This window comes from Mirounga leonina, unplaced genomic scaffold, assembly GCF_011800145.1.
Source record: "Mirounga leonina isolate KUSES-001 unplaced genomic scaffold, KU_Mleo_1.0 Mir_224, whole genome shotgun sequence".
Lineage (NCBI taxonomy): Eukaryota > Metazoa > Chordata > Mammalia > Carnivora > Phocidae > Mirounga > Mirounga leonina.
Window position 1 is genome coordinate 9,736,642 of NW_023270615.1, and position 21,558 is coordinate 9,758,199.

Here is a 21,558-nt window from a genome sequence, read left to right on the forward strand (position 1 = left end):
CGCTCTCTGTGCACCCTCAAAAAAAGTAACAAGGATGTGGCACCCACAACCCAAGGCAAAGGCTGGTTTAAAAATTTTTTAGGGACAGGTGGCTCAGTCGGTTAAGCGTCTGCCTTCATCTCAGGTCATGATCCCAGGGTCCTGGGATGGAGCCCCGCATCGGGCTCCCTGTTCAGTGGGAGTCTGCTTCTCCCTCTGCTGCTCCCCCTTGCTTATGCGCTCTCTCTCTCTCTCTGACAAATCTTTAAAAAAAAAAAAAATTTTTTTTTTAATTTTTTTAAAGAGAGGGTGTAAACACTGGAAGTTTCCATTGTCCACACTGAAGTCTAACTTAGAATCTGGTCCGAATTATATAGCCAGCATTTGTTGTGGCTGACTGAGCCTAGGACCAAGAATCAACATTTCAAATAGTATCAGCCCTAACAGACTGTCCATGGATGCGCATCTTACTCATCACTTCTGGGTCCTGGGGGAAGAGCGCTATGTGGTGAGACAGTGAGGAGGAGAAAAGGCACCCTTAATAGGATTCCAGGAGGAAATTGGAAAGAAACATCACGTCTATAGTTAGAGGCTTCCCAGCTCTTTCTACCCCTTGGGCTGTTTGCTCCAGTTTTCAACATCCTCCTACCCCAGCCTGTCCAAAGGTGAACGAACACATGGCACTCTATAATCTGCTCCACCACCAAAATGCTCTAACTCCAAAATTCCCACTCTATCTTGATCCTCAATCAAAATTTTCACTATATCCATGCATATGGTCTTGGCTACATATTAAAAGAAAACTTACTGTTCTACTTCACAGAAAGTGTGAGTATCTGCTAGCCTAAACTTCTTGGAGGTATGTGATGTTTTAAAAGATGTACTTTGATCCTCAGGCAACTTATGATGGAATTCTGACCCGTAACAGCCAAATTCCCAAACGCAGCAAGTCTAAAATGTTCTAATTCCACAACCCATGTGCTTTGTAGCCACAAGAAGTTTTTCTTCACATTAACAATTGTGGGGCGTTTTTTTGGGGGGAGTTGATAGGAGCTTGGTGGGATAACAGTCATTTCTAACTAGAGACTGTGGACTTGAAGAAAGACTCTCACAGACAAAACATATTCTTAATATTGCTATAATAAATTGTGGTTTTAGCTAGTTGTTTATATCATCTACTTCCCCATAAGGCTGTGTCTTATCTTAGAGTCTTTGAGGTCCCATACAGTAATGAACACAAGTCACTGAAAAATGAAAACATCTCTTAAAAACACTGATATATTACTGTGGGGTTGCCTGGATGGCTCAGTCAGTTAAAGCGTCCGACTCAGCGTTTCAGCTCAGGGTTGAGAGATCAAGCCCCGCATTAAGCCCCGCACTGGGCTCTGCCCTGGGCGTGAAGTCAGCTTGAGTTCATCCCCCTCCCTCTGCCCCTCCCCCACTTGCACACATGGGCTCGCTCTTAAAAAGAAAAAATCGATATATTATTGTTACTAATGATGATTCCCTGGAGAGAAAAACTTCTATACACTTTCAATGATAATGTTTAAACTCCTAAAAATCAACACAGGGCCTTTAGCTTCTCCCATTATGTCTCTGCCCATCTGATTCTGAAAAGCAGAGGCAGGTGGAGTTGGAAGAACCTACCGGTTTTGAATTAGTCAAGTGGACCTTGGCTCAAATGCCCTGCCTACCACATGAGCTGTGTGACATGGGGCAAATTACTTAACATTTCTGTGTCAGTTTCCTGACCTATTAAATCATGTTTTAACACCTACCCCCAACTGGGCAGGATTAGTCAGTGAGATCTGCACCAAGGGTCTAACACTGTCAGTCACACGCTTCCTTCCCTCACTTCACTACAGGAAGTTATGAGAAGTCCAACAGTACAGAGCAAAACCCATGGCATCTCACTTGGTGTCCTGGGCTCCCTCATGACTCGGCATTGTTCATAAACATCAGGACTTCTGCCGCGCACTTGGGAACCGAGCAGAGTGAGCCTGCCCCCAACATGCCCAGAGTAGAAATGAAGGACACAGCGTCAGAGCTGCTCTACAAGCTCCATGAACGCATAGTTTAGATTTGTTGCTCCAATGATGGAATGCTACTGTTTCCAACAGTCTCCAAGCCACCTGCAAAATACTTTTTTGCTGGGTTGGGAATACAGTAAGAAAAGGGAGAAAATACACACTCATGCAGATCCCATTTCAGTCCTTTGAGACTTACCTGCTCCACTTCTTCCTTTCACCTTCCCCCACTGCCTGAGCAACTATGCTGTCTGGACTAGGAAAGCGAAGATCTAGACCCGCTCTCAAGAACTCACAATCACCAACAGTGACACTGATACCCCTTCCAACACTTGGCAGAACACAGGCCCCGGTGAAAACACGCTGCTTTTCTGAAAAGATAAACATATGCCCTGAAATTTAGATTAGACCTACTTGAGGACTTTTTTTGCAGTTCTGTTTCCAAGCATTCATTTTGATTAAGCTCATCCCAATCAAAAAGCTTACGTTACTTCTTAGGAAGATAATGGACTATCCATGTAGCACGGACTACACAAAGAAAGCCAATATATCCAACTTGAAACAGATGAAAGAGACAGATATGACAGCACCCCAGTTTCTATGATATTTCACTGCATAAATCATTATCCCAAATATAAAGCCAAAAGAACATGTATGGTAACTATCCAGAGTGATAGGTTAGTGCTAGGTTACTGCAGTTTTTTCAGGACCGTTCATGGCTGAGACATAATCCAATCAGGTCAACATTTATATTTAATCATCCAGTCACACTCAAAGACCACTTAAAACAACAATGCAATTGTTACTCAGGGCGCCTGGATGGCTCAGTCCTTAAGCATCTGCCTTCAGCTCAGGTCATGATCTCAGGGTCCTGGGATCGAGCCCCACATCGGGCTCCCTGCTCCACAGGCAGCCTTCTTCTCCCTCCCCCACTCCCCCTGCTTGTGCGCGCTCTCTCTCTCTCTCTCTCTCTCTCTCTCTCTCGCTGTGTCTGTCTCTGTCAAATAAATAAAATCTTAAAACAAACAAACAAACCAAACCACAATGCAATTGTTACTTGGAACTTAGAACTAAGCCCAAGCTTTTTTACCCCATAGTGATGTGTGCACTCTTCCTTTGCTCCTGTTCTATTAATAGGTGAGAGATATTCTTTGAGGCAGTACATACTGACTGCAAATATTTCGTGGTAATAAATAGCAAAAACACTGGCAATTTATGTTTTCTGGACAAAGTAAATCATAAACACAATGCCTGAACTAACTTTATTTTTAACCCAGTTCTGTTTCTCCACATTTACAGAAGAAAGGCTCACAGAGAAGTTTATCTCTAAAAAAGTACATAACTAAAATTCCTGAATGTGAGGAGGTTTCAGGAGTGAGGAGGGTGACGTGTGATTTCAGCTGCCTTTCTTAATTCCCTAACTTTCGTGGAATATCAGTTCATGCCAGAGCTTGGCTTATTTAAAAAAAAAAAGAATCTAAAGGCCACTGTCAAATAAAAATAAAGGCTGTACTTTACAAAACACACAAAACAGCTCCACACCGCCCTTCCTGAGGCCGTAATAGTACTAGCTGAAATATTTATAGACACCTGGATCAGAATACATATATATTTTTATCATTTTTGTTGAAGGAGTGAATTAGGTCAGTGCCCTTAAGAAGCTCCCCATCAGCTCTCTTTTCTACTCTCCAAACAGTGAAACCCTTTGTCCATTGTATTAACCACTGTAAACTGTTTGGACATCCATTGTTAGCCCTGGCCAACTGGATTAGTCTGGCTAAAAAGAGAGAAAATGGGATACTGTCAATATATTTCTCACACAATCAAATTTAAGCGAGCTTTGCAAAGAGCCAGCTCACTCTAACTGCTACGCCAGTGGCTGAAATGAATTTACTGGTCACGCTTATCTTGGCACTTAGAATATTTGCGTTCCTCTCACTTCAAATTTTTCTGCAAGGAGCCTTCAGAAGTAGCACTAGAGACAGAAGCCTAAAATAAAATGTTAATCAATAAATCATTTGGGCAGCCCACCTCAAAGCAGTAATAGTAAGGTCCCTAGGAAGTAAAAAATTGATTCAATTGATTGAAAATGTCTCAAGAGCAGTAGAGTGCAGCTCACATTTCATAATATAAGCTAGAAACAGGACAGTCACTATTGCCAAATGTTTTAGTAGACTAGCATGTGCTGTCAGCAGGAGATTCTTGGCACCAAATAGGATAAAAATCTAGTTTCTTTCCATTTCATTTGTCAAAAGATAAAGACAGAAAAAGGGAACATCCTTTTTAGCCCACCTATTAACAAGATTTATATATCACCTTTTACTTTATTAAAAACTAACAAATCAGAATGACTTCAAAAAGAAAACACTCAGTAATTTTCATAAAGTATACATCAAAGCAGTGTTCTTAGAATTAAGTCACCTTTCAGTTTCTGTATTAATTGGTAGGCTTGCAAATTATAATTTCTTAAGCTTACTCATAAAGAAAAGTACCTAGAATCACAGATTAGTAGCTGAAGAAGCTGAGGCCCTTCAGAGAAACAATTATGTGACAGGTAGGTCTGACAGCAGCATCCGTCCTCCAGCAGGTGACTACAAGGTCAAAGGACAGACTCTGAATGTGCATTAAAGCGGCCATAGGACTGCTTCGGCAAATGTTCTTACATCATAATGATGATACTAGTAAGTTTCCACCTAGGTCACCAGTGCCACCCCAGGAGGCGTCTATCCCATTTCTTGTTGTCTGGCACTCCTCTTCCCTTACTTCCAGAAACCCCCAGCCCCCTGGCCAACAGGGTGTGCTTGTTTAAGATCTAGGAGGAGGAAGGAAAGCAGATGCCGTTTGTTTTCTTTTTTCCCATAGCAGCAGTCGCAGGCAAGGAGGATTTGCCAGACCTGAGCTTTGCACTTTTCACTAAGCTCCCTACCATTTCAGTCACCTCTGGGCTGCAGAGGCTGAGCAGGTAGAAGGGTGTTTCCAAGGTCCTGGCTCTGGACCACAGCAGCTTTCTAACTTGCTGGGGTGCAAATATGAAAGCCAGTGGTGGGCCCTTGGCTGTTGTCTGTCCAGCCTCTTGTTTTGTAGGCATTAATGCTCTCCATTAAATTCCTTTCTCCTTGAAATAGCTAAAATGATGTCCCTTTTCCACACCGAACCCTGACTGATCAGGTACACAGTGCCCATTTTACAGCTGAGAAAAACTGAACATGAAGAAAGTAAATTGCCTGAGGTAAAGCAAGCAAGTGGGAGGACAAAGGAATTCACACCCAGGTCTGCCTGACTTCAGTTACAGAATGAAAGTTAAACACATCCCCGACATACGACCCAGCAAATCTATTCCTAGGAATTTAGATAAGTGAGTGCATAAGTCCACAAGGCAAAGTGTGGGTAATTTCCCTAGCAGCTTTAGTCATAATAGGAAAACACAAACAAACAGGCAACAACCTAAATATCCATCAAGAGAAGAATGGATAGGGGCGCCTGGGTGGCTCAGATGGTTAAGCATCTGCCTTCAGCTCGGGTTATGATCCCAGGGTCCTGGGATCGAGTCCCGCATTGGGCTCCCTGCTCAGCGGGGAGCCTGCTTCTCCCTCTGCCTCTCTCTGTCTCTTATGAATAAATAAATAAAATCTTTAAAAAAAAAAAAAAAAGAAGAATGGATAAACAAACTGTGATAACTCATATAAATGGACTACTACTCAGCAACAAAGAACTACTGAATCAGATAACAATACGGATGAATCTCACAGAAGTTATGTTGAGCAAAAGAAGCTAGACACAAAATGTTGACTCATTTATACAGATCCTCTCAAAGTCAAGCAAAACTATCCCATGGTGACAGAAGTCAGAAAAGAGGTTCCCTTGGAGTTGGGGTGGTAACAGAAAGTAGCAAGAGAGAAGCTTCTACAGTGATGGAAAGTCCAGTTTTTTCATCTAGGTGGTAACCACAGGAGTGAATACATTCATGTTAAGTGTTCACCCAGCTCTGGAACCAGATAGCGGGGTCTGCACAGTACTGTGCATGTACTAGATGCCACTGAACTGTGGCATTTAAAACAGTTAGAAGGGTGGATCTCATGTGCTTTACCACAACAAAAACAAACTTATCAAGCCGTCCATTTGAGATCTGTGCATTTTACTGTTATACTTCATTAAAACACCAGAAAAACAACAATATAAAAAAAGCTTCATTATGAGTAAACAAGTTTGCAAGGACAGACCCTGGATACCACTGTTTCTATGGGAAAATTTTTCTCAGTTTCCTGCACATTTTTTAAACCTCAGTTCTTTGGTAAATTGAGTCCACCTTTCCTGCTTCTTCCTGACTTGGGTAAAGACACCTGCAAACTGTGCGCTTAAGCAGTATAAGTAAATTATTTCTCCCAGACCTCTGATTAAAATTCAGATTAGGTCTGCTAGAAAGAAGGCCACTGGTATTCAAGATGAACCCAGTGCCTCTTTATTTCAGTGTTGCCGTTTGCCTGTTTTTAGACTCCAACAATAACACCAGAAGGAAAAGCACAAATGTTTCCAGTTCCATTTCTGGAAAATCTCAATGGGTGTCTAAGATGCCACAAATCTCTCTCCCCTCTTAAAACTCACGCAGACACTAAACAGACCATCCAAGGTAGGCAAAGTGCTCTGCCTCAAGTTATGCTGAAAAACTCAGAAGTGCCTGAGTGATGGTAAAACTCAAGTGACAGTGAGTGATTCCGTGTTAGTGAACAATGAGGGCATACAGCAGTAGCCAGGAGGCTTATCTTCAGCCCATCTGTGAAGACCAGACTCCTACCTCTGGGCCTGCCTTACCTCGCTTCTGCTACAGGCAGTATGGCCCCCGAAAGAGAAGTCTATGGGAAAAGAAGGGGATGTTGGAGACTCCCAGTAGGCAGCTCTTACTGGTAAGAGTGGAGGGGAAGAAGAAAGAGAAAGAACGATTCTCCAGAATCGATGCAAGATGACTGCAGATACTGGCTTGGGCTGCAGAGCAAGGAAGAGAATACAGCACACACTGGTGGTACATTATTAAAGGGGCAACTGAATAATAGATCTTCCCAGCACTTCATGAGCTCAACAACTACTGGCACTCTTGGGTTCTCAGTTTGTCCTTTAGAAAAGTATCTTTCAGAGACAATCCACTGGACCTCTTCTTAAAAGAAAGAAACAAAAACAAAAAGAAAACAAACAAAAGTTTTTTAAGGAGCATGAAAGCACTTTAAGACGACAAGAACCAATAGAAATTATTTAGAATGTTCTCTCGGCTTTATACCCAACCACTTAAGAACCTTAAGCACTAGAGAAGACTTCAGAGGCCTTCAAATACAACTACTCATTTCCCTATAAAGAAATCTCCATTTACAGGCCTTAGCTGCAGTCACCCAGCTCATTAGTATAGCTTACACACCGCTACAGGAAAGGTCAGGTCAGAACTCTGCAGGTTTTTTCCTTACTCACAAACTATCCATCCACTCACTATATAAATGTCAGGAATCCACTCTTCTTGAGTTCCCAGTGAGTCTTCAGTTCTTACTGGTTTATGCAACAGAAGCCTTCCCCAGATCCAGTCGGTTCAATGTGGTAAACTTAGTGGATATGTTTGGTGCCCTGTCAGCTTCTGGGGTTACCCAGATGACTCAGACCAAGGAGGGGCTCACGGCAGACGGGAAGTGACAGGCATGGAGCAGACACGATAAGGGCTCTAATAAATACTGGCATGTGCATACCAACCAATCACGGGCAAGAAGGAAATTGATTCAGCCTGAGTGAAGAAGGGTAAGGGAGGAACCAGGCTTCTAAAAATGAGCTCACAGGGACATTCCTTCTAAACGAGTCATTCTTTTCAAAAACAGAAATGGTTACTTTTGCTAATTAATTCCCTCAAATAATTTCATTCTGCTTTTGCCACACATCTTTGCGAACCGTCTTCTGTGGACTGAGAATGAGCTGGCTGCCTCTGAGAGCATACACTACCCTCCTTCCCAACACAGACTCAGGGTCTCAGGTGTGCTCTACTACATAAGGCATAAAAGAAACCCCACAACCTAGAACTTGCAACACTGCCTTTATTGCTGTGACAAGAAATGGCTCTCCAAGATGGTTCCCAACAAAGCCACTTTGGACCATTACTTCCTCCTCAGAGGAACGAAGGTCTTAGAAGCTGCAAGTCTGAGAAAAGTTAATTTATTCCTACTGATGATTAGAAAGCATTATTTCCCCTGTTCACCTTCAACTCGAATGACAAAATATAGAGTATCTGCAGTGTTCTTTCATCTCTACCAAAGCTTTTCTTTAATACAATGGCAAAGATATAACCGGACTTTAATCATTATCTGTTAATTACAGCCTAATAACTGTTACCTACCAAGAACACTAACTATCCCAAGAATTGTCTCAGAATGTATTATATATATCCCCCTCCAATGCCTCTGGCTTGTCACTAACTATAAATATATAACTATATATTTAGTCTCATACACGGTGTCTATCAGATGAGGCATACTGTAATTAAGTTTCACAAGGTAATGCCATTTTTTTCTTGTGAACATAATGTATATATTCATATGGCTGATTAAAGTCTACAATAGAAAATAACTGCCCTATTAATTAATTAATTCTGAAGTCCGTCTTTATATATGCACATAGGTAAAATTTAGAAAACATCTGCATTCAACTCCCACACACATGCAATGTTGGGACAAGACAAAGAGGAACTAAAAGCCATGAATATTCTAATTAGGCTAAATATTAGCCTGAAAGTCAAAATAAACATTACAAAAATGCATATTGCTAATGGTCTAAAATGTACAAGGTGGGGAGGCACCCGGCTGGCTCAGTGGGTAGGCGCAAACTATTGATCTTGGGGTCCTGATCTCGAGCCCAATGTTGAGGGGTAGAGCTTACTTAAAAACAAAACAAAAGTACAAGGTGTATAAGTGATTAAGAAAGACTGCATTACGTTTTTAAGGTTAAAGACCTGATTTAACTATAACCATCTGGCAGAGGCACTAAACAAATATCTGCATGGATTTAAAACAACTGAAGTACAAGTTATTAACTGAAGGCTTAGGATTTCACGTAAAAGGTGTGCATGCACACACAGATTAAGGATTTTGGTGACTCAAAGTGTCTTCTATTCTGGTTTTATTTACCTACCATGACCATGAACTTCAATTGCTCATTTTTCTAGGTCAAGGCAGGGTTACTTTTTTTTTTTTTTTTTTAAACCTCAAGACTTCCAATTCCTACTACAATCCTTGTTTAAAGCCTACATTACAGACCAACATAAGCTACATTTTTAAAAAATTAAATGCATTTCGGTGCACCTGGCTGGCTTGGTCACTCAAGTGTGCGACTCTTGATCTCGGGATTGTGAGTTCAAGCCCCACGTTGGGTGTAGAGATAACTTTAAAAATTAAACCTTTAAAAAAAAAAAAAAAAAATTAGATGCTATTTGGTTCTCTGCCTTCTCCAGCACTGCCAGATCAGGAGAGCAAGCCGTGCTCCATAGCAGAGTGCTGTCCCCCTGCAGTGCCAAAGTATTTCCTCCATTCTCTGTCCACCCTATCACAGGTTCACACCAGCAGACTTTGTCTGACATTCCTGAAGGTGGGTCAAGGTTCAGGCAGCTCTCCGTAACTAAACATCACACTCATATTATAAACAGTATTACCAAGTCTCAGATTTCAAGGGCTGTGTTCACAATTTTTCCCTTATTTTCATCTCACTCATCCCCAAAATTTATTTCTCCTACATCAAACTCTTTGTTTTACTTAATACTTATTGTGCCTCATTCTAAGCAACCTGTCTAGGAAATAAGTGAATTTGGTAGCCGGCTTTATATTTTTCATCCTTGGAGTACAGTATTCATGCACAGTAACTGAAAAGTAACGTGCCACCTGTAAGTCTGTCTGTGTAGCACACTTTAGAAAACACTATTCAGGGAACAGCAAAAAAAAAAAAAAAAAAAGGCAGAAAAAATGCTTAATTAACATATCAGGTATTTTTTCAATATGACAGTCTCTCTTCTGAGCTCATAGGTTATCAAGGCTGATGAAACTTTGGATGCTGTGGCCGCTGGATGATAAAGGCTCTAGATCCCTTAAAAACAGAATGAAACCATCACCATCATGGGAAGGCCTCTGCAGGCCTACCTGGGCTCTAGAAGTGAGAGGCCAAGTACATTTCCTATCAAGCTGAAAAGAGTGAGAGCAGACACTTGCCAACTCTAAGCTCTGCTTCGCGTACGGTAACATTGGTGGTGTGCAAGCTTAGCCAGCTGTATCTCCCAGGTACCCTTCAAACCAGGAACTAGCTATTGCCAGTACTTAATGTTAGGACTGAGTGCCTGAAAACTTTTTCACACTGCTCTTACATGGTCTTAAAAAAAAATTGTTAATGGTAATATCACCTTAGACCCACATAAATTTGGTAGCTATACCGGCTTCTGCTAACAAGGGTCATCATAAAAATTCCTATGGGGGGGGGCGCTTGGGTGGCTCAGTTGGTTAAGTGTCTGCCTTTGGCTCAGGTCATGATCCCAGGGTCCCAGGATCGAGCCCCGCATCAGGCTCCCTCCTCGGCAGGAAGCCTGCTTCTCCCTCTCCCACTCCCCCTGCTTGTGTTCCCTCGCTCGCTGTCTCTCTGTCAAATAAATAAATCTTTAAAAAAAAAAAAAAAATCCTGTGGGGTTGAAGTAGGCCATTAATAGTTTTAGGGAAGATTTCTTTTTTAACCCCGAGAAGTTCAAAAAATCTCTGGCGTTTTTAACTCCCTAAACAGGTGTTAAATCTGACCTCTAAGTCTGTTTCTGACCCCAACCCTTGGATTTAGGAGCAAGAAATTAACTCAGTAAAACGTGAGATATTCTGCCCCCCAACTGTACTCCCCAACACACAGGCACATCAGTCACACCCTCCTATGTGCCTACATCCCAAATCACCTTCAATGGAAAATGCCTTTCAACACCAACGCTGGCTACTCCAAGGCCATCTGGCCAACAATTGTTGGCCCCCTGATTACTGCTCAGAATCTAATCAATGAGGCATTTTATAGGGAGTCAGCTCTCAACCTAGATAAATTAATCTGTAGCCACAACTCCTTAATGGGATTTGTTTTAGGGATTAGGCAAGGAATTCCTGATGCCTCATATTCTTGGTAAGTGTATGTTGAAAGTTTCAGCTGTGATTACTAACCCTTCCTCTTAACCCCACCCCCGCCACCCACACCTCCTGGCACTCCCAGCCCCAATCTGCATGACTTTGTCAACTACAGAATGTACTACTATCCACAGGACGAAAGTGGCCCTGCCTAGTTTCAAGAACTCACCTGTCTATTAAAAAATACCTTCAGAAGAGAAACCCTTTCTAAACTTAAGTCACTGCAGGGATTTTTACATCTCCCTTGCATTCCCAGGCACTTCTGCAAAAGATAAATGGCTGGTTGTAACCTTTTGTCAATGTACAAAGAATTAGATCAAAAGTTAAACAAATGTAGGCAGAAGTCCTTGCAAATGGAATTCCCCAGGGGGGCGAGGTTAAAATTCATTGGTCTTAGGCATTTCAGTGCCTCAAAAATAGTAATATTCCCTGTGTAGGGGGTGGGGTGAAGTTTTTACTGGGAAACTGGTTCACTTCTTTGTAGGGAAATACAAGTCATTAATACATTAGGGATTTTAGGACTCCCCCTCCCCACCAAATTTTGTTGCTGGCATTCAAGGCCTTTCAAGAGTGTGAGCAACTCTTTTTGTTTACTCGGCTCCTGCCTAGACACCTACTTGATACCTCCTACCTGTACTTCTAGATCCTACCACCTCCCAGGACCCAGCCCTTGGAACTTTCAGCACCTGTCCTGGTTCTTATTAGTAGCTCCCATTTACCTGGCACCCACACATGCCCAACACCCTAACATCACTTCATGCTAGTCCTCACTCAACCCTATGAGGTGGGCGTGTTCCTAGCCCCATCTTCTTCACTGGCTTGCGCTGTGAGGTACCTGTTCAAACGCGGTCCTTTCTTCCCCAAAACAATCCCTACAGGGAGGGTGTACCAGGCAGTCCCACCTGGCCCGTAGTTCTGTCCCGCAGAGTATGCCTGCGTATCGCACACCCGCCTCCCCCCGCCCCAGCCACAGGTATCCCAGCAGAGTCCAGAGTCTCAGTCTAACATGCTCGGCTCTCACGGACTCAGAAGGCAGACGCTGAGTCTTGCTCATCTTGTACCCCACAGAGACCGCCGCAGGTAGGGAGGTGCTTGTTACTAGCTGTGTGGTCATGAAAAGGTGACGGCAGCCATTTCAAGGAAAGAAATCCCCCTTCATCAATCCGGTAGCAGCTCTGAAAAAGCTCAAGGAACACCTCAAAAGCCACCGTTGCCTGAGTGACGCGCCCCTTCTCCCATCTCCCCGGAGAGGAGAAGCCACAGCATCGCACCCTTATTTCTAACTGGAACTCATTCTTAATTACGTGCATGCTTTCCGACAAGACAGTGTAACAGAGGCACGGTCTTTAACACGGGTATTGCCCACGCTGAAGTGAAGCTGTTGAGGAAAATTTAATGAATAGTCAAATTTCATTCTTCAGCAGGATATTAAATGCTACAAATGCAACTACTCCTGCTCCTCACTTAAAACATCTTCTTCCCAGGTGTGGGTGTAGATGTTACCCCCCACCCACCCACCCACACACACCGTCCCTCCCAGGAATGATTCTGACAAAGCAGGGCTGGTTCTCCCAAAATGATTGTCAGCACACCTAGCACAGACCACCAGAAGCTCTGAAGCAAAGGGCCTCTTTCCCCCTTTGCTAGGATTCCCCAAGCTGAGGGAGGGCGTGTGGAGTCCCAGGGCAGTTTCTATGATGGGGTGAGTCTCCGCTGGGAACTGCAGGGAAACCACAACCATTATTAGTCAGACCAGACAGCTGCCAGGGAAGCAGCGCTGAAGAAGTGAAGCTAAAATAGAGGTGGGAGGCTGTATTCCATTACTAAGCCCTGGAGTATTCACTCCCAAGTTCGTCCACATTTCAAGAATGTTAAAACCCTGTAGTCAAAACCCTGATTGTTTATAACTTCAACTACTGTGTAAAAGCGGAAACTTGACAAATGAAGACATAAAAGAAAGGGAATGGTGACAGGTTAAGATAATACCAGCGTAGAAAGCATTCATTCATCACTCCCTTTTTGTGGCTTCCTCCAGAACCCCATCTCCAGTCCCTACTGAAAACAACTTTTACTGGTATTACAGAAGCAGCTGATTAAAAGGGAAAATGAAGCTCCTGGTCTCCAAAGAGTTGTCAGTTTGTCTCACACACACATGCCTTAACTCTGCACCAAGTAAAAGTATGTGGTTTGAAGCAGAGAAAACACCAAGGCATGCAGCAGGCTACACCACAGGCAGGACGAGATGCCTTCGAGGTAGCAGAGATCCAGGACAGAGTTCAGGACGGTTTCCCCCTCCCTCCTGGAGACTTACTCTGAAAAGTGACTTCAGAGAGAAGAGAAAAGGATCAAGGAGCCGCGGAGGCCATGAGCCACCACCGGGTCGGGTGAAATCCACCCCCCGCCCTCGGCCGCACGTTCAGGTGGGAGAGTAGCAGCTACCTACCGCCAACAGGAAGCCCACCGCGCGCTCCCACGCTCATTCCCCGAGACCTTTCTCCCGTCCGAGCGGACTCGAGAGGGCACTTACACGGAGCCAAGCTGACAGCTCCCGCCGGGGTGGAAACCCGCGATCTCCTCGCACCGGCATCTCGGGCGCAAGCCCCGCCTGGGCTCCGCTCTTCCTCGTTGTCGGCGCCGCGGACCAGTCCTCGGACCCGGAGCCGGGACTGCGGCACGGCCGGCCCCTGGGGCGCACCCCTTTGTCCCTCCTCCCGCCGCCCACCCCCCGCCGGAGCGCAGCGCCTCTGCGCCGGCCGCCGGACCCGGGAAACTCTCAAATGGGCCGCTACCACCCCCGCGCGGCCGGGGGGTGCGGGGAGGGCTCGCAGGCCCAATACTCGAGGCCCCCGCCACTGGCCGTTTCACAGGCGACTCCCGGCAGGGGGCGGGAGGGGGCGGCGGCGGCGGCAAGGGGACGCCGCGGTCCGAGCGGCCCGCGGCCCCCACGCCTTACCCCCCGTCCCGGGCGGCGCGATGGTTCGCTCCGCGGCGCGCACTGGGCCGGCAGGTCCCGCTCCGGGCGCGCGCGGGGGAAGCGCCGGCAGGGGAGCTGGAGGTTTGAGGCTGGCCTGTCGGTCCCGGGGCTCGTCTTTGAGGTCGCTTGCGAATCCGGTACGAACACTCTGTGGAGAGGTTTGCGGCGCCTCTTTGGCTCTCTTCCGAAAGGAAGAAGAGGGGAAACCCCGAAGTTTTCTGCCCTGCCTAGAGGCCTGCCCAGCAAGCCAACACAAACACGGCAGTGTACCCCACATTTCGCAGCTCAACAACTGATTACCCGAATTCCGAGGGTGTTGGGATGTTGGTGCTAAATAAAACGCGACTTCTGAGGAAAACATACTCCAGGTTCTCTCTTCGGCACATTTCCAGCAACTCCAATAAAGACCGGAACCCCTCTCATTTTAAAAGGCTACCAGTAGGTCACAAATGCTTAGCCAGTAGGATTTATTTAATTCAACTCAGTACGTTGACTCGTTTTAGAGTCCTATGTACAAAGAACTGCACAAGAGAAGTAAAAGCTTCCTTATTTTAGGGGCATGTAAATTATTCGGAGACTCAAAACAGGTACACTGATTAAAAATATAATTTGGGGTTTGAAATCTAAGGGAACCACGTTGTAAGAGAAAGAAGTGCGGACCACCTTGCTCTTCCCTTAAAATTGCTTTCTCTTAAAGCAAAACTCGGCCTAGGCTCACAAGTGGAAGGTAAGAGATAAAAGGTCTGGTCTGAGCCGCTGACGAGATGCAGATGCTGGGCTCTCTCCCTGAAAAATTGCTTCACTTCCTGCCTAATCAAAACAAGTTTGGCAGTTTATGTGGAAAAACAAGTCCAGCAGATGCCGCTCTGAAAGTGTTAGGCTTCTGGCCTCCTTTGGGGTAGCTAAGTGCATGCCTCTGGATAAAAAGCATTGTGAGTAACATTTCCCACTTGCCTTCAAGTCTCCAGACCCAGATGTTTGGGTAGTATTCCTGATGTAAGGTGTTACTCTCCTGACCTAAGCACCAATTTAAAAAATGTTTCCCAAATTAGGTAGTGCCGACAAACAGTAACAGTGATAGCCTGAGTGAACGGGTCCCACCTTAGTGATGTGAGCTTCATTAGCATTTAAAAAGGAAGAAAGGAATCCAGAAGGTAGCACTACTATCTGCTGAATGATTTCCTTTTCTCTCTAGAGATGCACTGTCCATGATTCACGATAACCACTTCCCACATGCAGGTATTTAATACATTTCAGTTTAAATGAACCAAAATTAAAGGAAATGAAAATTTCAGTTTCTGGGTCACGTTAGTCACATTTCCAGGGCTCAGTAGCCACATGCAGCTAGTGGCTACCGTCGCGGACAGCGCAGATCCAGAGTATTTTTACCACTGCCGGAAGTTCTGTTGGACTGCACTGCCCCAAATACTGAAATGGTTGTATGCTGGAAATACTGTTCTTCTGACACAGTGCCTGACACAGATTAACAATAAATAGTTGTTGAAAAACATGATTCAGTTAGTACACTAGCATTGCTGGTGGCAGTTATAAATAAATACTAACTCTTTGGAGAAGGAATTCATAGTACATATTTTTCACATATGGGTTGCACATTTGAACGCCGCTCCTAGAATTTGTTTCTCCGAAGAAATTCTATCAATCACTGACCCACTTCTATCAAGCCAGACCCCTGATAAAAGACTTAGGCTCTCAACTTGGGGAGCTCAGTCTGTTACAGCAGATGCCCAGTAAATAATAAGAAACTGTAAGTGCTGGGATTCCTGGAAAGCTCAGGGGACTCAGGGGACTTTTGGGAGGGGTTCTTCACCCAGATGGGGTTCAGGGAAGGCTTTCCAGATGTGGGGTTGCTTACAGGAATGAATTTGTGAGACAGAAAGGGGGAAAGCTTTCCAGGTGAAGGGAATAAATACAAGTGGAGAAACAAGGAATGAAGAGACCACAGACTTGCTCTTCAGTGCCAGGAAGTGAGGTTGCCCAGGCAGGCAGGGGCTGTATTCTCCTATGAACACAGTACAAGTGGGATTAGATTGGCATTTTGTAAAGATCACTCTGTCAGCTTCTGGAGGAAGATGAATGTGGGGGGGGGGGGGGTGTCAATAAGAATGACAAGACCAACAAAAAATGTGTTTTTGTGGGAAGGCAGGTGAGAGATGACATGGCTATCAGGCCGTGTTAGACAAAAAGGAGCCACTTCTCGAGAAATTAAGGGAGAGTAATCATCAGGCTGGTTGACTGCCTGATTACAAATGATGTAAGGAAGAGGGAAGTGAGTCTAAGGTGACTCTCAGGTTTCTGGCTTAACTGAATAGATGACAGTATCTTTACCAGAGAATGCAGGAGTGGGAGCAGATCTTGGGAGGAGCTTGAGGAAAGAAGGTGAGTTTAGTTAAGGACTGATTGAGTTTCAAGGGCTATGGCTCATGCAGGTGGAGATGTTCAGTTGTCTACTATGCACTAGTCATTGAGTACTTGGGTAGAGAGCTCTGGGATAGAGGAAGAGATCTGAGTATTGTCAATGTATCAAGAAAGATGAGGTCAGGGGCGCCTGGGTGGCTCAGTCGTTATGCGTCTGCCCTCGGCTCAGGTCATGATCCCAGGGTCCTGGGTTCGAGCCCCACATCGGGCTCCCTGCTCCGCGGGAAGCCTGCTTCTCCCTCTCCCACTCCCCCTGCTTGTGTCCCTCTCTCGCTGTCTCTCTCTCTGTCAAATAAATAAATAAAATCTTTAAAAAAAAAAAAAAAGATGAGGTCAGGGGAGGAAGTGAGAGTGAGACTGTTCAGAGACACTATGTAGATTGAGGCAGCAGAGGATTAAAGATAGGACCCATCCAGCCTGTTTTCATAATAACCTTTATTGTGACAGGCAAAAAAAAAAAAAAGATAGGATCCATCTCTGGAAATGCCAGTTATTAGGGGGCAAGCTCAAATCCCCTGAGCAGAGACCAAAGAGGAAAAGGGAAGAAAAAACCTCTCTGGAGCAGTATCCACAAAATCAAGGGAAGAATGAATTTCCAAGCAGGGGAAAATAGCCAACAACAGACACCAATGAGGAGGTCAGTTAAGGTAAGAACAGAAGACGCTCACCAAGAAGAGAACCAGTGCTCATGTTGGCCAGAGCTGTTTCAGTAGGAAGATGAGACTGGAGGTCAGACTCCCGTGGCTGACTGGTAGGTGAGGCACTTCACTGGATGCCAATTCATGATAACAAAGGATGGAAACATCAATGTCCAATAATAGAGGGCTCCTGAATTACAGCGGATCAACTGAATTGGCATAGCAAGCTGTCCTTTAAAATTACAAGTCTGTCGGGGCACCTGGGTGGCTCAGATGGTTAAGCGTCTGCCTTCGGCTCAGGTCATGATCCCAGGGTCCTGGGATCAAGTCCCACATCGGGCTCCTGACTCAGCGGGGAGTTTGCTTCTTCCTCTCCCTCTGCCTCTCCCACTGCTCATGCTCTCTCTCTCTGTATCTCTGTGTCTCAAATGAATAAATAAAATCTTTAAAAAAAATAAAATAAAATAAAATTACAAGTCTGTCAAGCAACAAGGATAATAATGATATAGTAACCAATGAAAAAGGCACAAATGGGCACCTGGGTGGCTCAGTCGGTTAAGCTTCTGCCTTCGGCTCAGGTCATGATCCTAGGGTCCTGGGATTGAGTCCCACATCGGCTCCCCGCTCAGTGGGGAGTCTGCTTCTCCCTCTCCCTCTGCCCCTCCCCGCTGACTTGTGCACGCTCACGAGCTCTCTCTCTCTCAAATAAATAAAATCTTTAAAAAAAAAAACAACAACAACACAAATCTTACCTACCCTATGATGACAATGAAGAAACTATGAAAAACATATAAACGAACTGGAAAGCAAATGGGAACATGATCTGATGACAGGATAGGACTGTGTGTCTTTCTCTTTTCAAATTGTAGTTATTGTTTGTGCCATGTTGTTTGTGTAATGGACAGTTTTTCAATACTTTTCAGTATGCATCACAATGTATAAGATCTTTGTAACAAGTTGGTCAGAAGACTTCAAATCAATGTGATAAACTAAACACTTTTCATCAAATTTCCTCAAGAATATTGAAATTTGGATATATACATATATATACACACACACACACCCATAGACATATAGACACACACGTATATGTGTATATATACATATATATTTGCAGTATAGTTATAAAGTGTCATTAAGTGGGAACAAAGGGATCTGACATTGAAAAGCTGACAGGGTAACTGAGCAATTTAGTTGGCCTGCACACAGAAAGGCTGACTGCAATCATAGAGACAATTTTCCACAACAAACATTTCTTGAACACCTATGTACCCTGGGGCACATACAGAGAAGACAAAGACAATATATACTGGGGGGCTTGCTCACAGCGTGATGAAGACATAACCAAGTAAACAAATGATGATAAGGCGGGAGAGGTGACCAAGTACAGGAATGACTAACATGCGGAGGCCACAGTTAACACTCTGCCCAAGGGAGGGGCACCGTTCAGGAGAAACGGCCTGGCCTGCCCTCACCTCCCCTGCAGTGGCCTCTTCTCTGCTGGCCTCTCCCACCCTTCTCAGTCCAAACAGCCATCCCAGTAACCGTGCTTGTTCACTTAAAAGACTCTTCCATCAGCACCTGCCATAGGCCCTAAAATAACATCCAGGAGAAAGGCATGGAAAGTTCTGCTCTGCCCTTCATGCCTTTACTTTCTGTTATTTAATACTACTCTTGCTCACTTTCAAAGTTTGTTAAAGTACTTTTCTCTTTTTGGGGGGGTGGGCAGGAGAGGGTCAGGGTAATTAGCTACCCTAAGTATCCCAACTCCTAAGTTTCTAGTGAAAGCACTGATACCTGTGTATGATGGAACTGCGCCTAGTACCATATATTCCCTCATGACCCCCAAGCCCCACGGAAAAACAGACTTTGGATTGAGATTCTCCTCATCCAGATCTATGATGGTCCTAGAAATAAGATACAATGGAACGAAGTCCACTTCAAGTGTAACAGTCATAGGTTTGTACACATTGCAGAGAGAGCAAATTATTTTCAAGCTAGCCTCCAGCACTTGGAATCCTGCAAACAAACAGATGAATGCATGATGATCCACAAGAAAACCTCTCAGGTTCACCTCAACTTTTTGGGCAGCTCAAGACTCTTGCTTTACCTTTGGAAATGCTATGTTTCTGGTTCACTGACAAGCACTTTGCAGAGTCCCTGTCTTCAGGATTGTTATCTGAATCTCTTAATATTATGTAGGAAGAGCAGAAAGCTGTCTCTCGTTTGCCACTTTCCAAAATGTCCATTTATCTACATGTTAGTGTCTCAAAGGGCAATGCCCATTTTCACACAGCCATTCTTCTGTTCAGGAAACTGAGGTGTAACACTATTTATATTGTTCCATAGTTAAGAAAACTATTTTTAGTTTTGTTCATTTTTTAGACCAGTGAGTTTTTACAAAAAAATAAGATGCTCATTAAAAAGCATATTCAAAGCAGCTCAGAAAAGCACAAAGAAATGTAAAAAGCATCTAAAATCCTAACAACCAGCTTCAACATTAGGTGAACATTCCAGACATTTGCAGATATAGATAAAAGGCTACCTACAAGACTACCCCCAGAGATCAGAATAATTTATTTTTTTATTATGTTATGTTAATCACCATACATTACATCATTAGTTTTTGATGTAGTGTTCCGTGATTCATTGTTTGCGTATAACACCCAGTGCTCCATGCAGAACGTGCCCTCTTTAATACCCATCACCAGGCTAGAACCCTCAGTTTGTTTTTCAGAGTCCATAGTCTCTCATGGTTCGAGACCAGAATAATTTAAACAAAAATGAGATCTTATTACAGTGCTATTTTAATTTAAAAATAGTAAATAAAATTGTTTGATATTGACAGAAAAAAAGAAAATTGAATAAAACAAAAATATTCATGAGCACAGGATAAATATTTCTTCAACATATTTATCCCTAAAAGATCATCTAAAGAATAAAGATTAACTTAGCCCAAAAAATCTTCAGTAGTGAGTTTCCAAAGACACTTCTAAAACATTAAGAGATTAGTATTTTAATTGATAAAGAATTACATGTTTTGAGGTGCCTGAGTGGCTGAGTCAGTTAAGCGTCCGATTCTTGATTTCGGCTCAGTCATGATCTCAGGGTCGAGAACATTTGAGCCGAGTCGGGCTCCATGCTGAGCGGGGAGTCTGCTTGAGATTCTCTGTCTCCCTCTCCCTCTGCCCCACCCCCAACTCATGTGCTCTTGTGAGTTTGCTCTCTCTCTCAAATAAATAAATAATCTTTTTTTTAATTATGTTTTAATTTTAGAAAGTTTCTCTTCCTCCAGGACTTGTCTCTTTGCTATCTCCCTGTATTCAACCTTGCCGCTCCCAATCCATCCTCCCCAACAGCCAGAATGATCTTTTCATGAGGCAAATCAGATCTCATAACTCTATCCTTTTATTTTATTTTATTTTACTTAAAGATTTTATTTGTTTAACAGAGAGAGACACAGCGAGAGAGGGAACACAAGCAGGGGGAGTGGGAGAGAGAGAAGCAGGCTTCCGCTAAGCAGAGAGCCAGATGCGAAACTCGATCCCAGGACCCTGGGATCACGACCTGAGCCGAAGGCAGACGCTTAACAACTGAGCCACCCAGGCGCCCATAAGTCTATCCTTTTAAACCCTCAAAATGTCACCAATCCAGACTTCTTGTCATGGCCTGTGTTATGGCTGAATGTTTGTGTCCCTCCCAGCCCCCCAAAAGGGGTTGAAGCCCTAACCCCCAAAGTGGTGCTATCTGGAGATGGGCCTTTGGGAGGGAATTAGGTTTAGATTAGGTCATGAGAGGAGGACCCTCATGATGAGATTTGTGGTCTTGTAAGAGGAAGAGAGAGAGCTCTCTCCAGGCTCATACTCCTAGGAAAGACCATGTGAGGACACACGGAGAAGGCAGCTAGCTGCCTACCAGCCAGGAGAAGGGCCCCCACCGAGAGCCAAATCTGTCAGCACCTTGATCTTGGACTTTGTAGTCCCCAGAACTGTGAGAAATAAATGCCCGTTGTTCAAAGCACCCAGTCTATGGCGTTTTGTTACAGAGTACAAGCTGGTTAAGACAGCCTCCAAGTCGAATCGAACCTGCTGCCCCCTCCAAACTCAGCTCATCCTGCTCTCTCCCAAGCGCATATCCTGGAACCACACTGGCCTTTCTTTGTTGCTCTCGAGAGCCTGCCAGGCGCATTTCTGCCCTAGTGCCTTTGTTTGAGCTTCTCTGCCTGGACCACAGAGCCAGCTTCTGCTTAGATTTCTCTATCTAAAGCTGGAAGCATCCCTAGAGGTGGCAACCAGAAAGGGATGCCCTCAGGAGAGAGTCAAATTTAAGTTAAAGCAAGGACACGGAGT

The 21,558-nt window shown here is 44.3% G+C and overlaps 1 protein-coding gene across 10 annotated transcripts in view; it reads right to left on the minus strand.

Annotated features, from left to right (window-relative positions):
* TJP2 (tight junction protein 2) overlaps positions 1-21,558 on the minus strand; it is a 189,344-nt gene that overhangs the window by 63,341 nt on the left and 104,445 nt on the right. For 2 of the 10 annotated variants that reach the window (XM_035029088.1, XM_035029087.1), the window contains exon 1: positions 13,689-13,847. The exons of the other annotated variants lie outside the window; for them this stretch is intronic. In XM_035029088.1, the coding sequence (XP_034884979.1) occupies positions 13,689-13,748 (60 nt within the window). In that variant the 5' untranslated portion in view covers positions 13,749-13,847. Of the gene's footprint in view, positions 1-13,688; positions 13,848-21,558 lie in introns of those variants that run through there. 10 annotated transcript variants of the gene reach the window in all.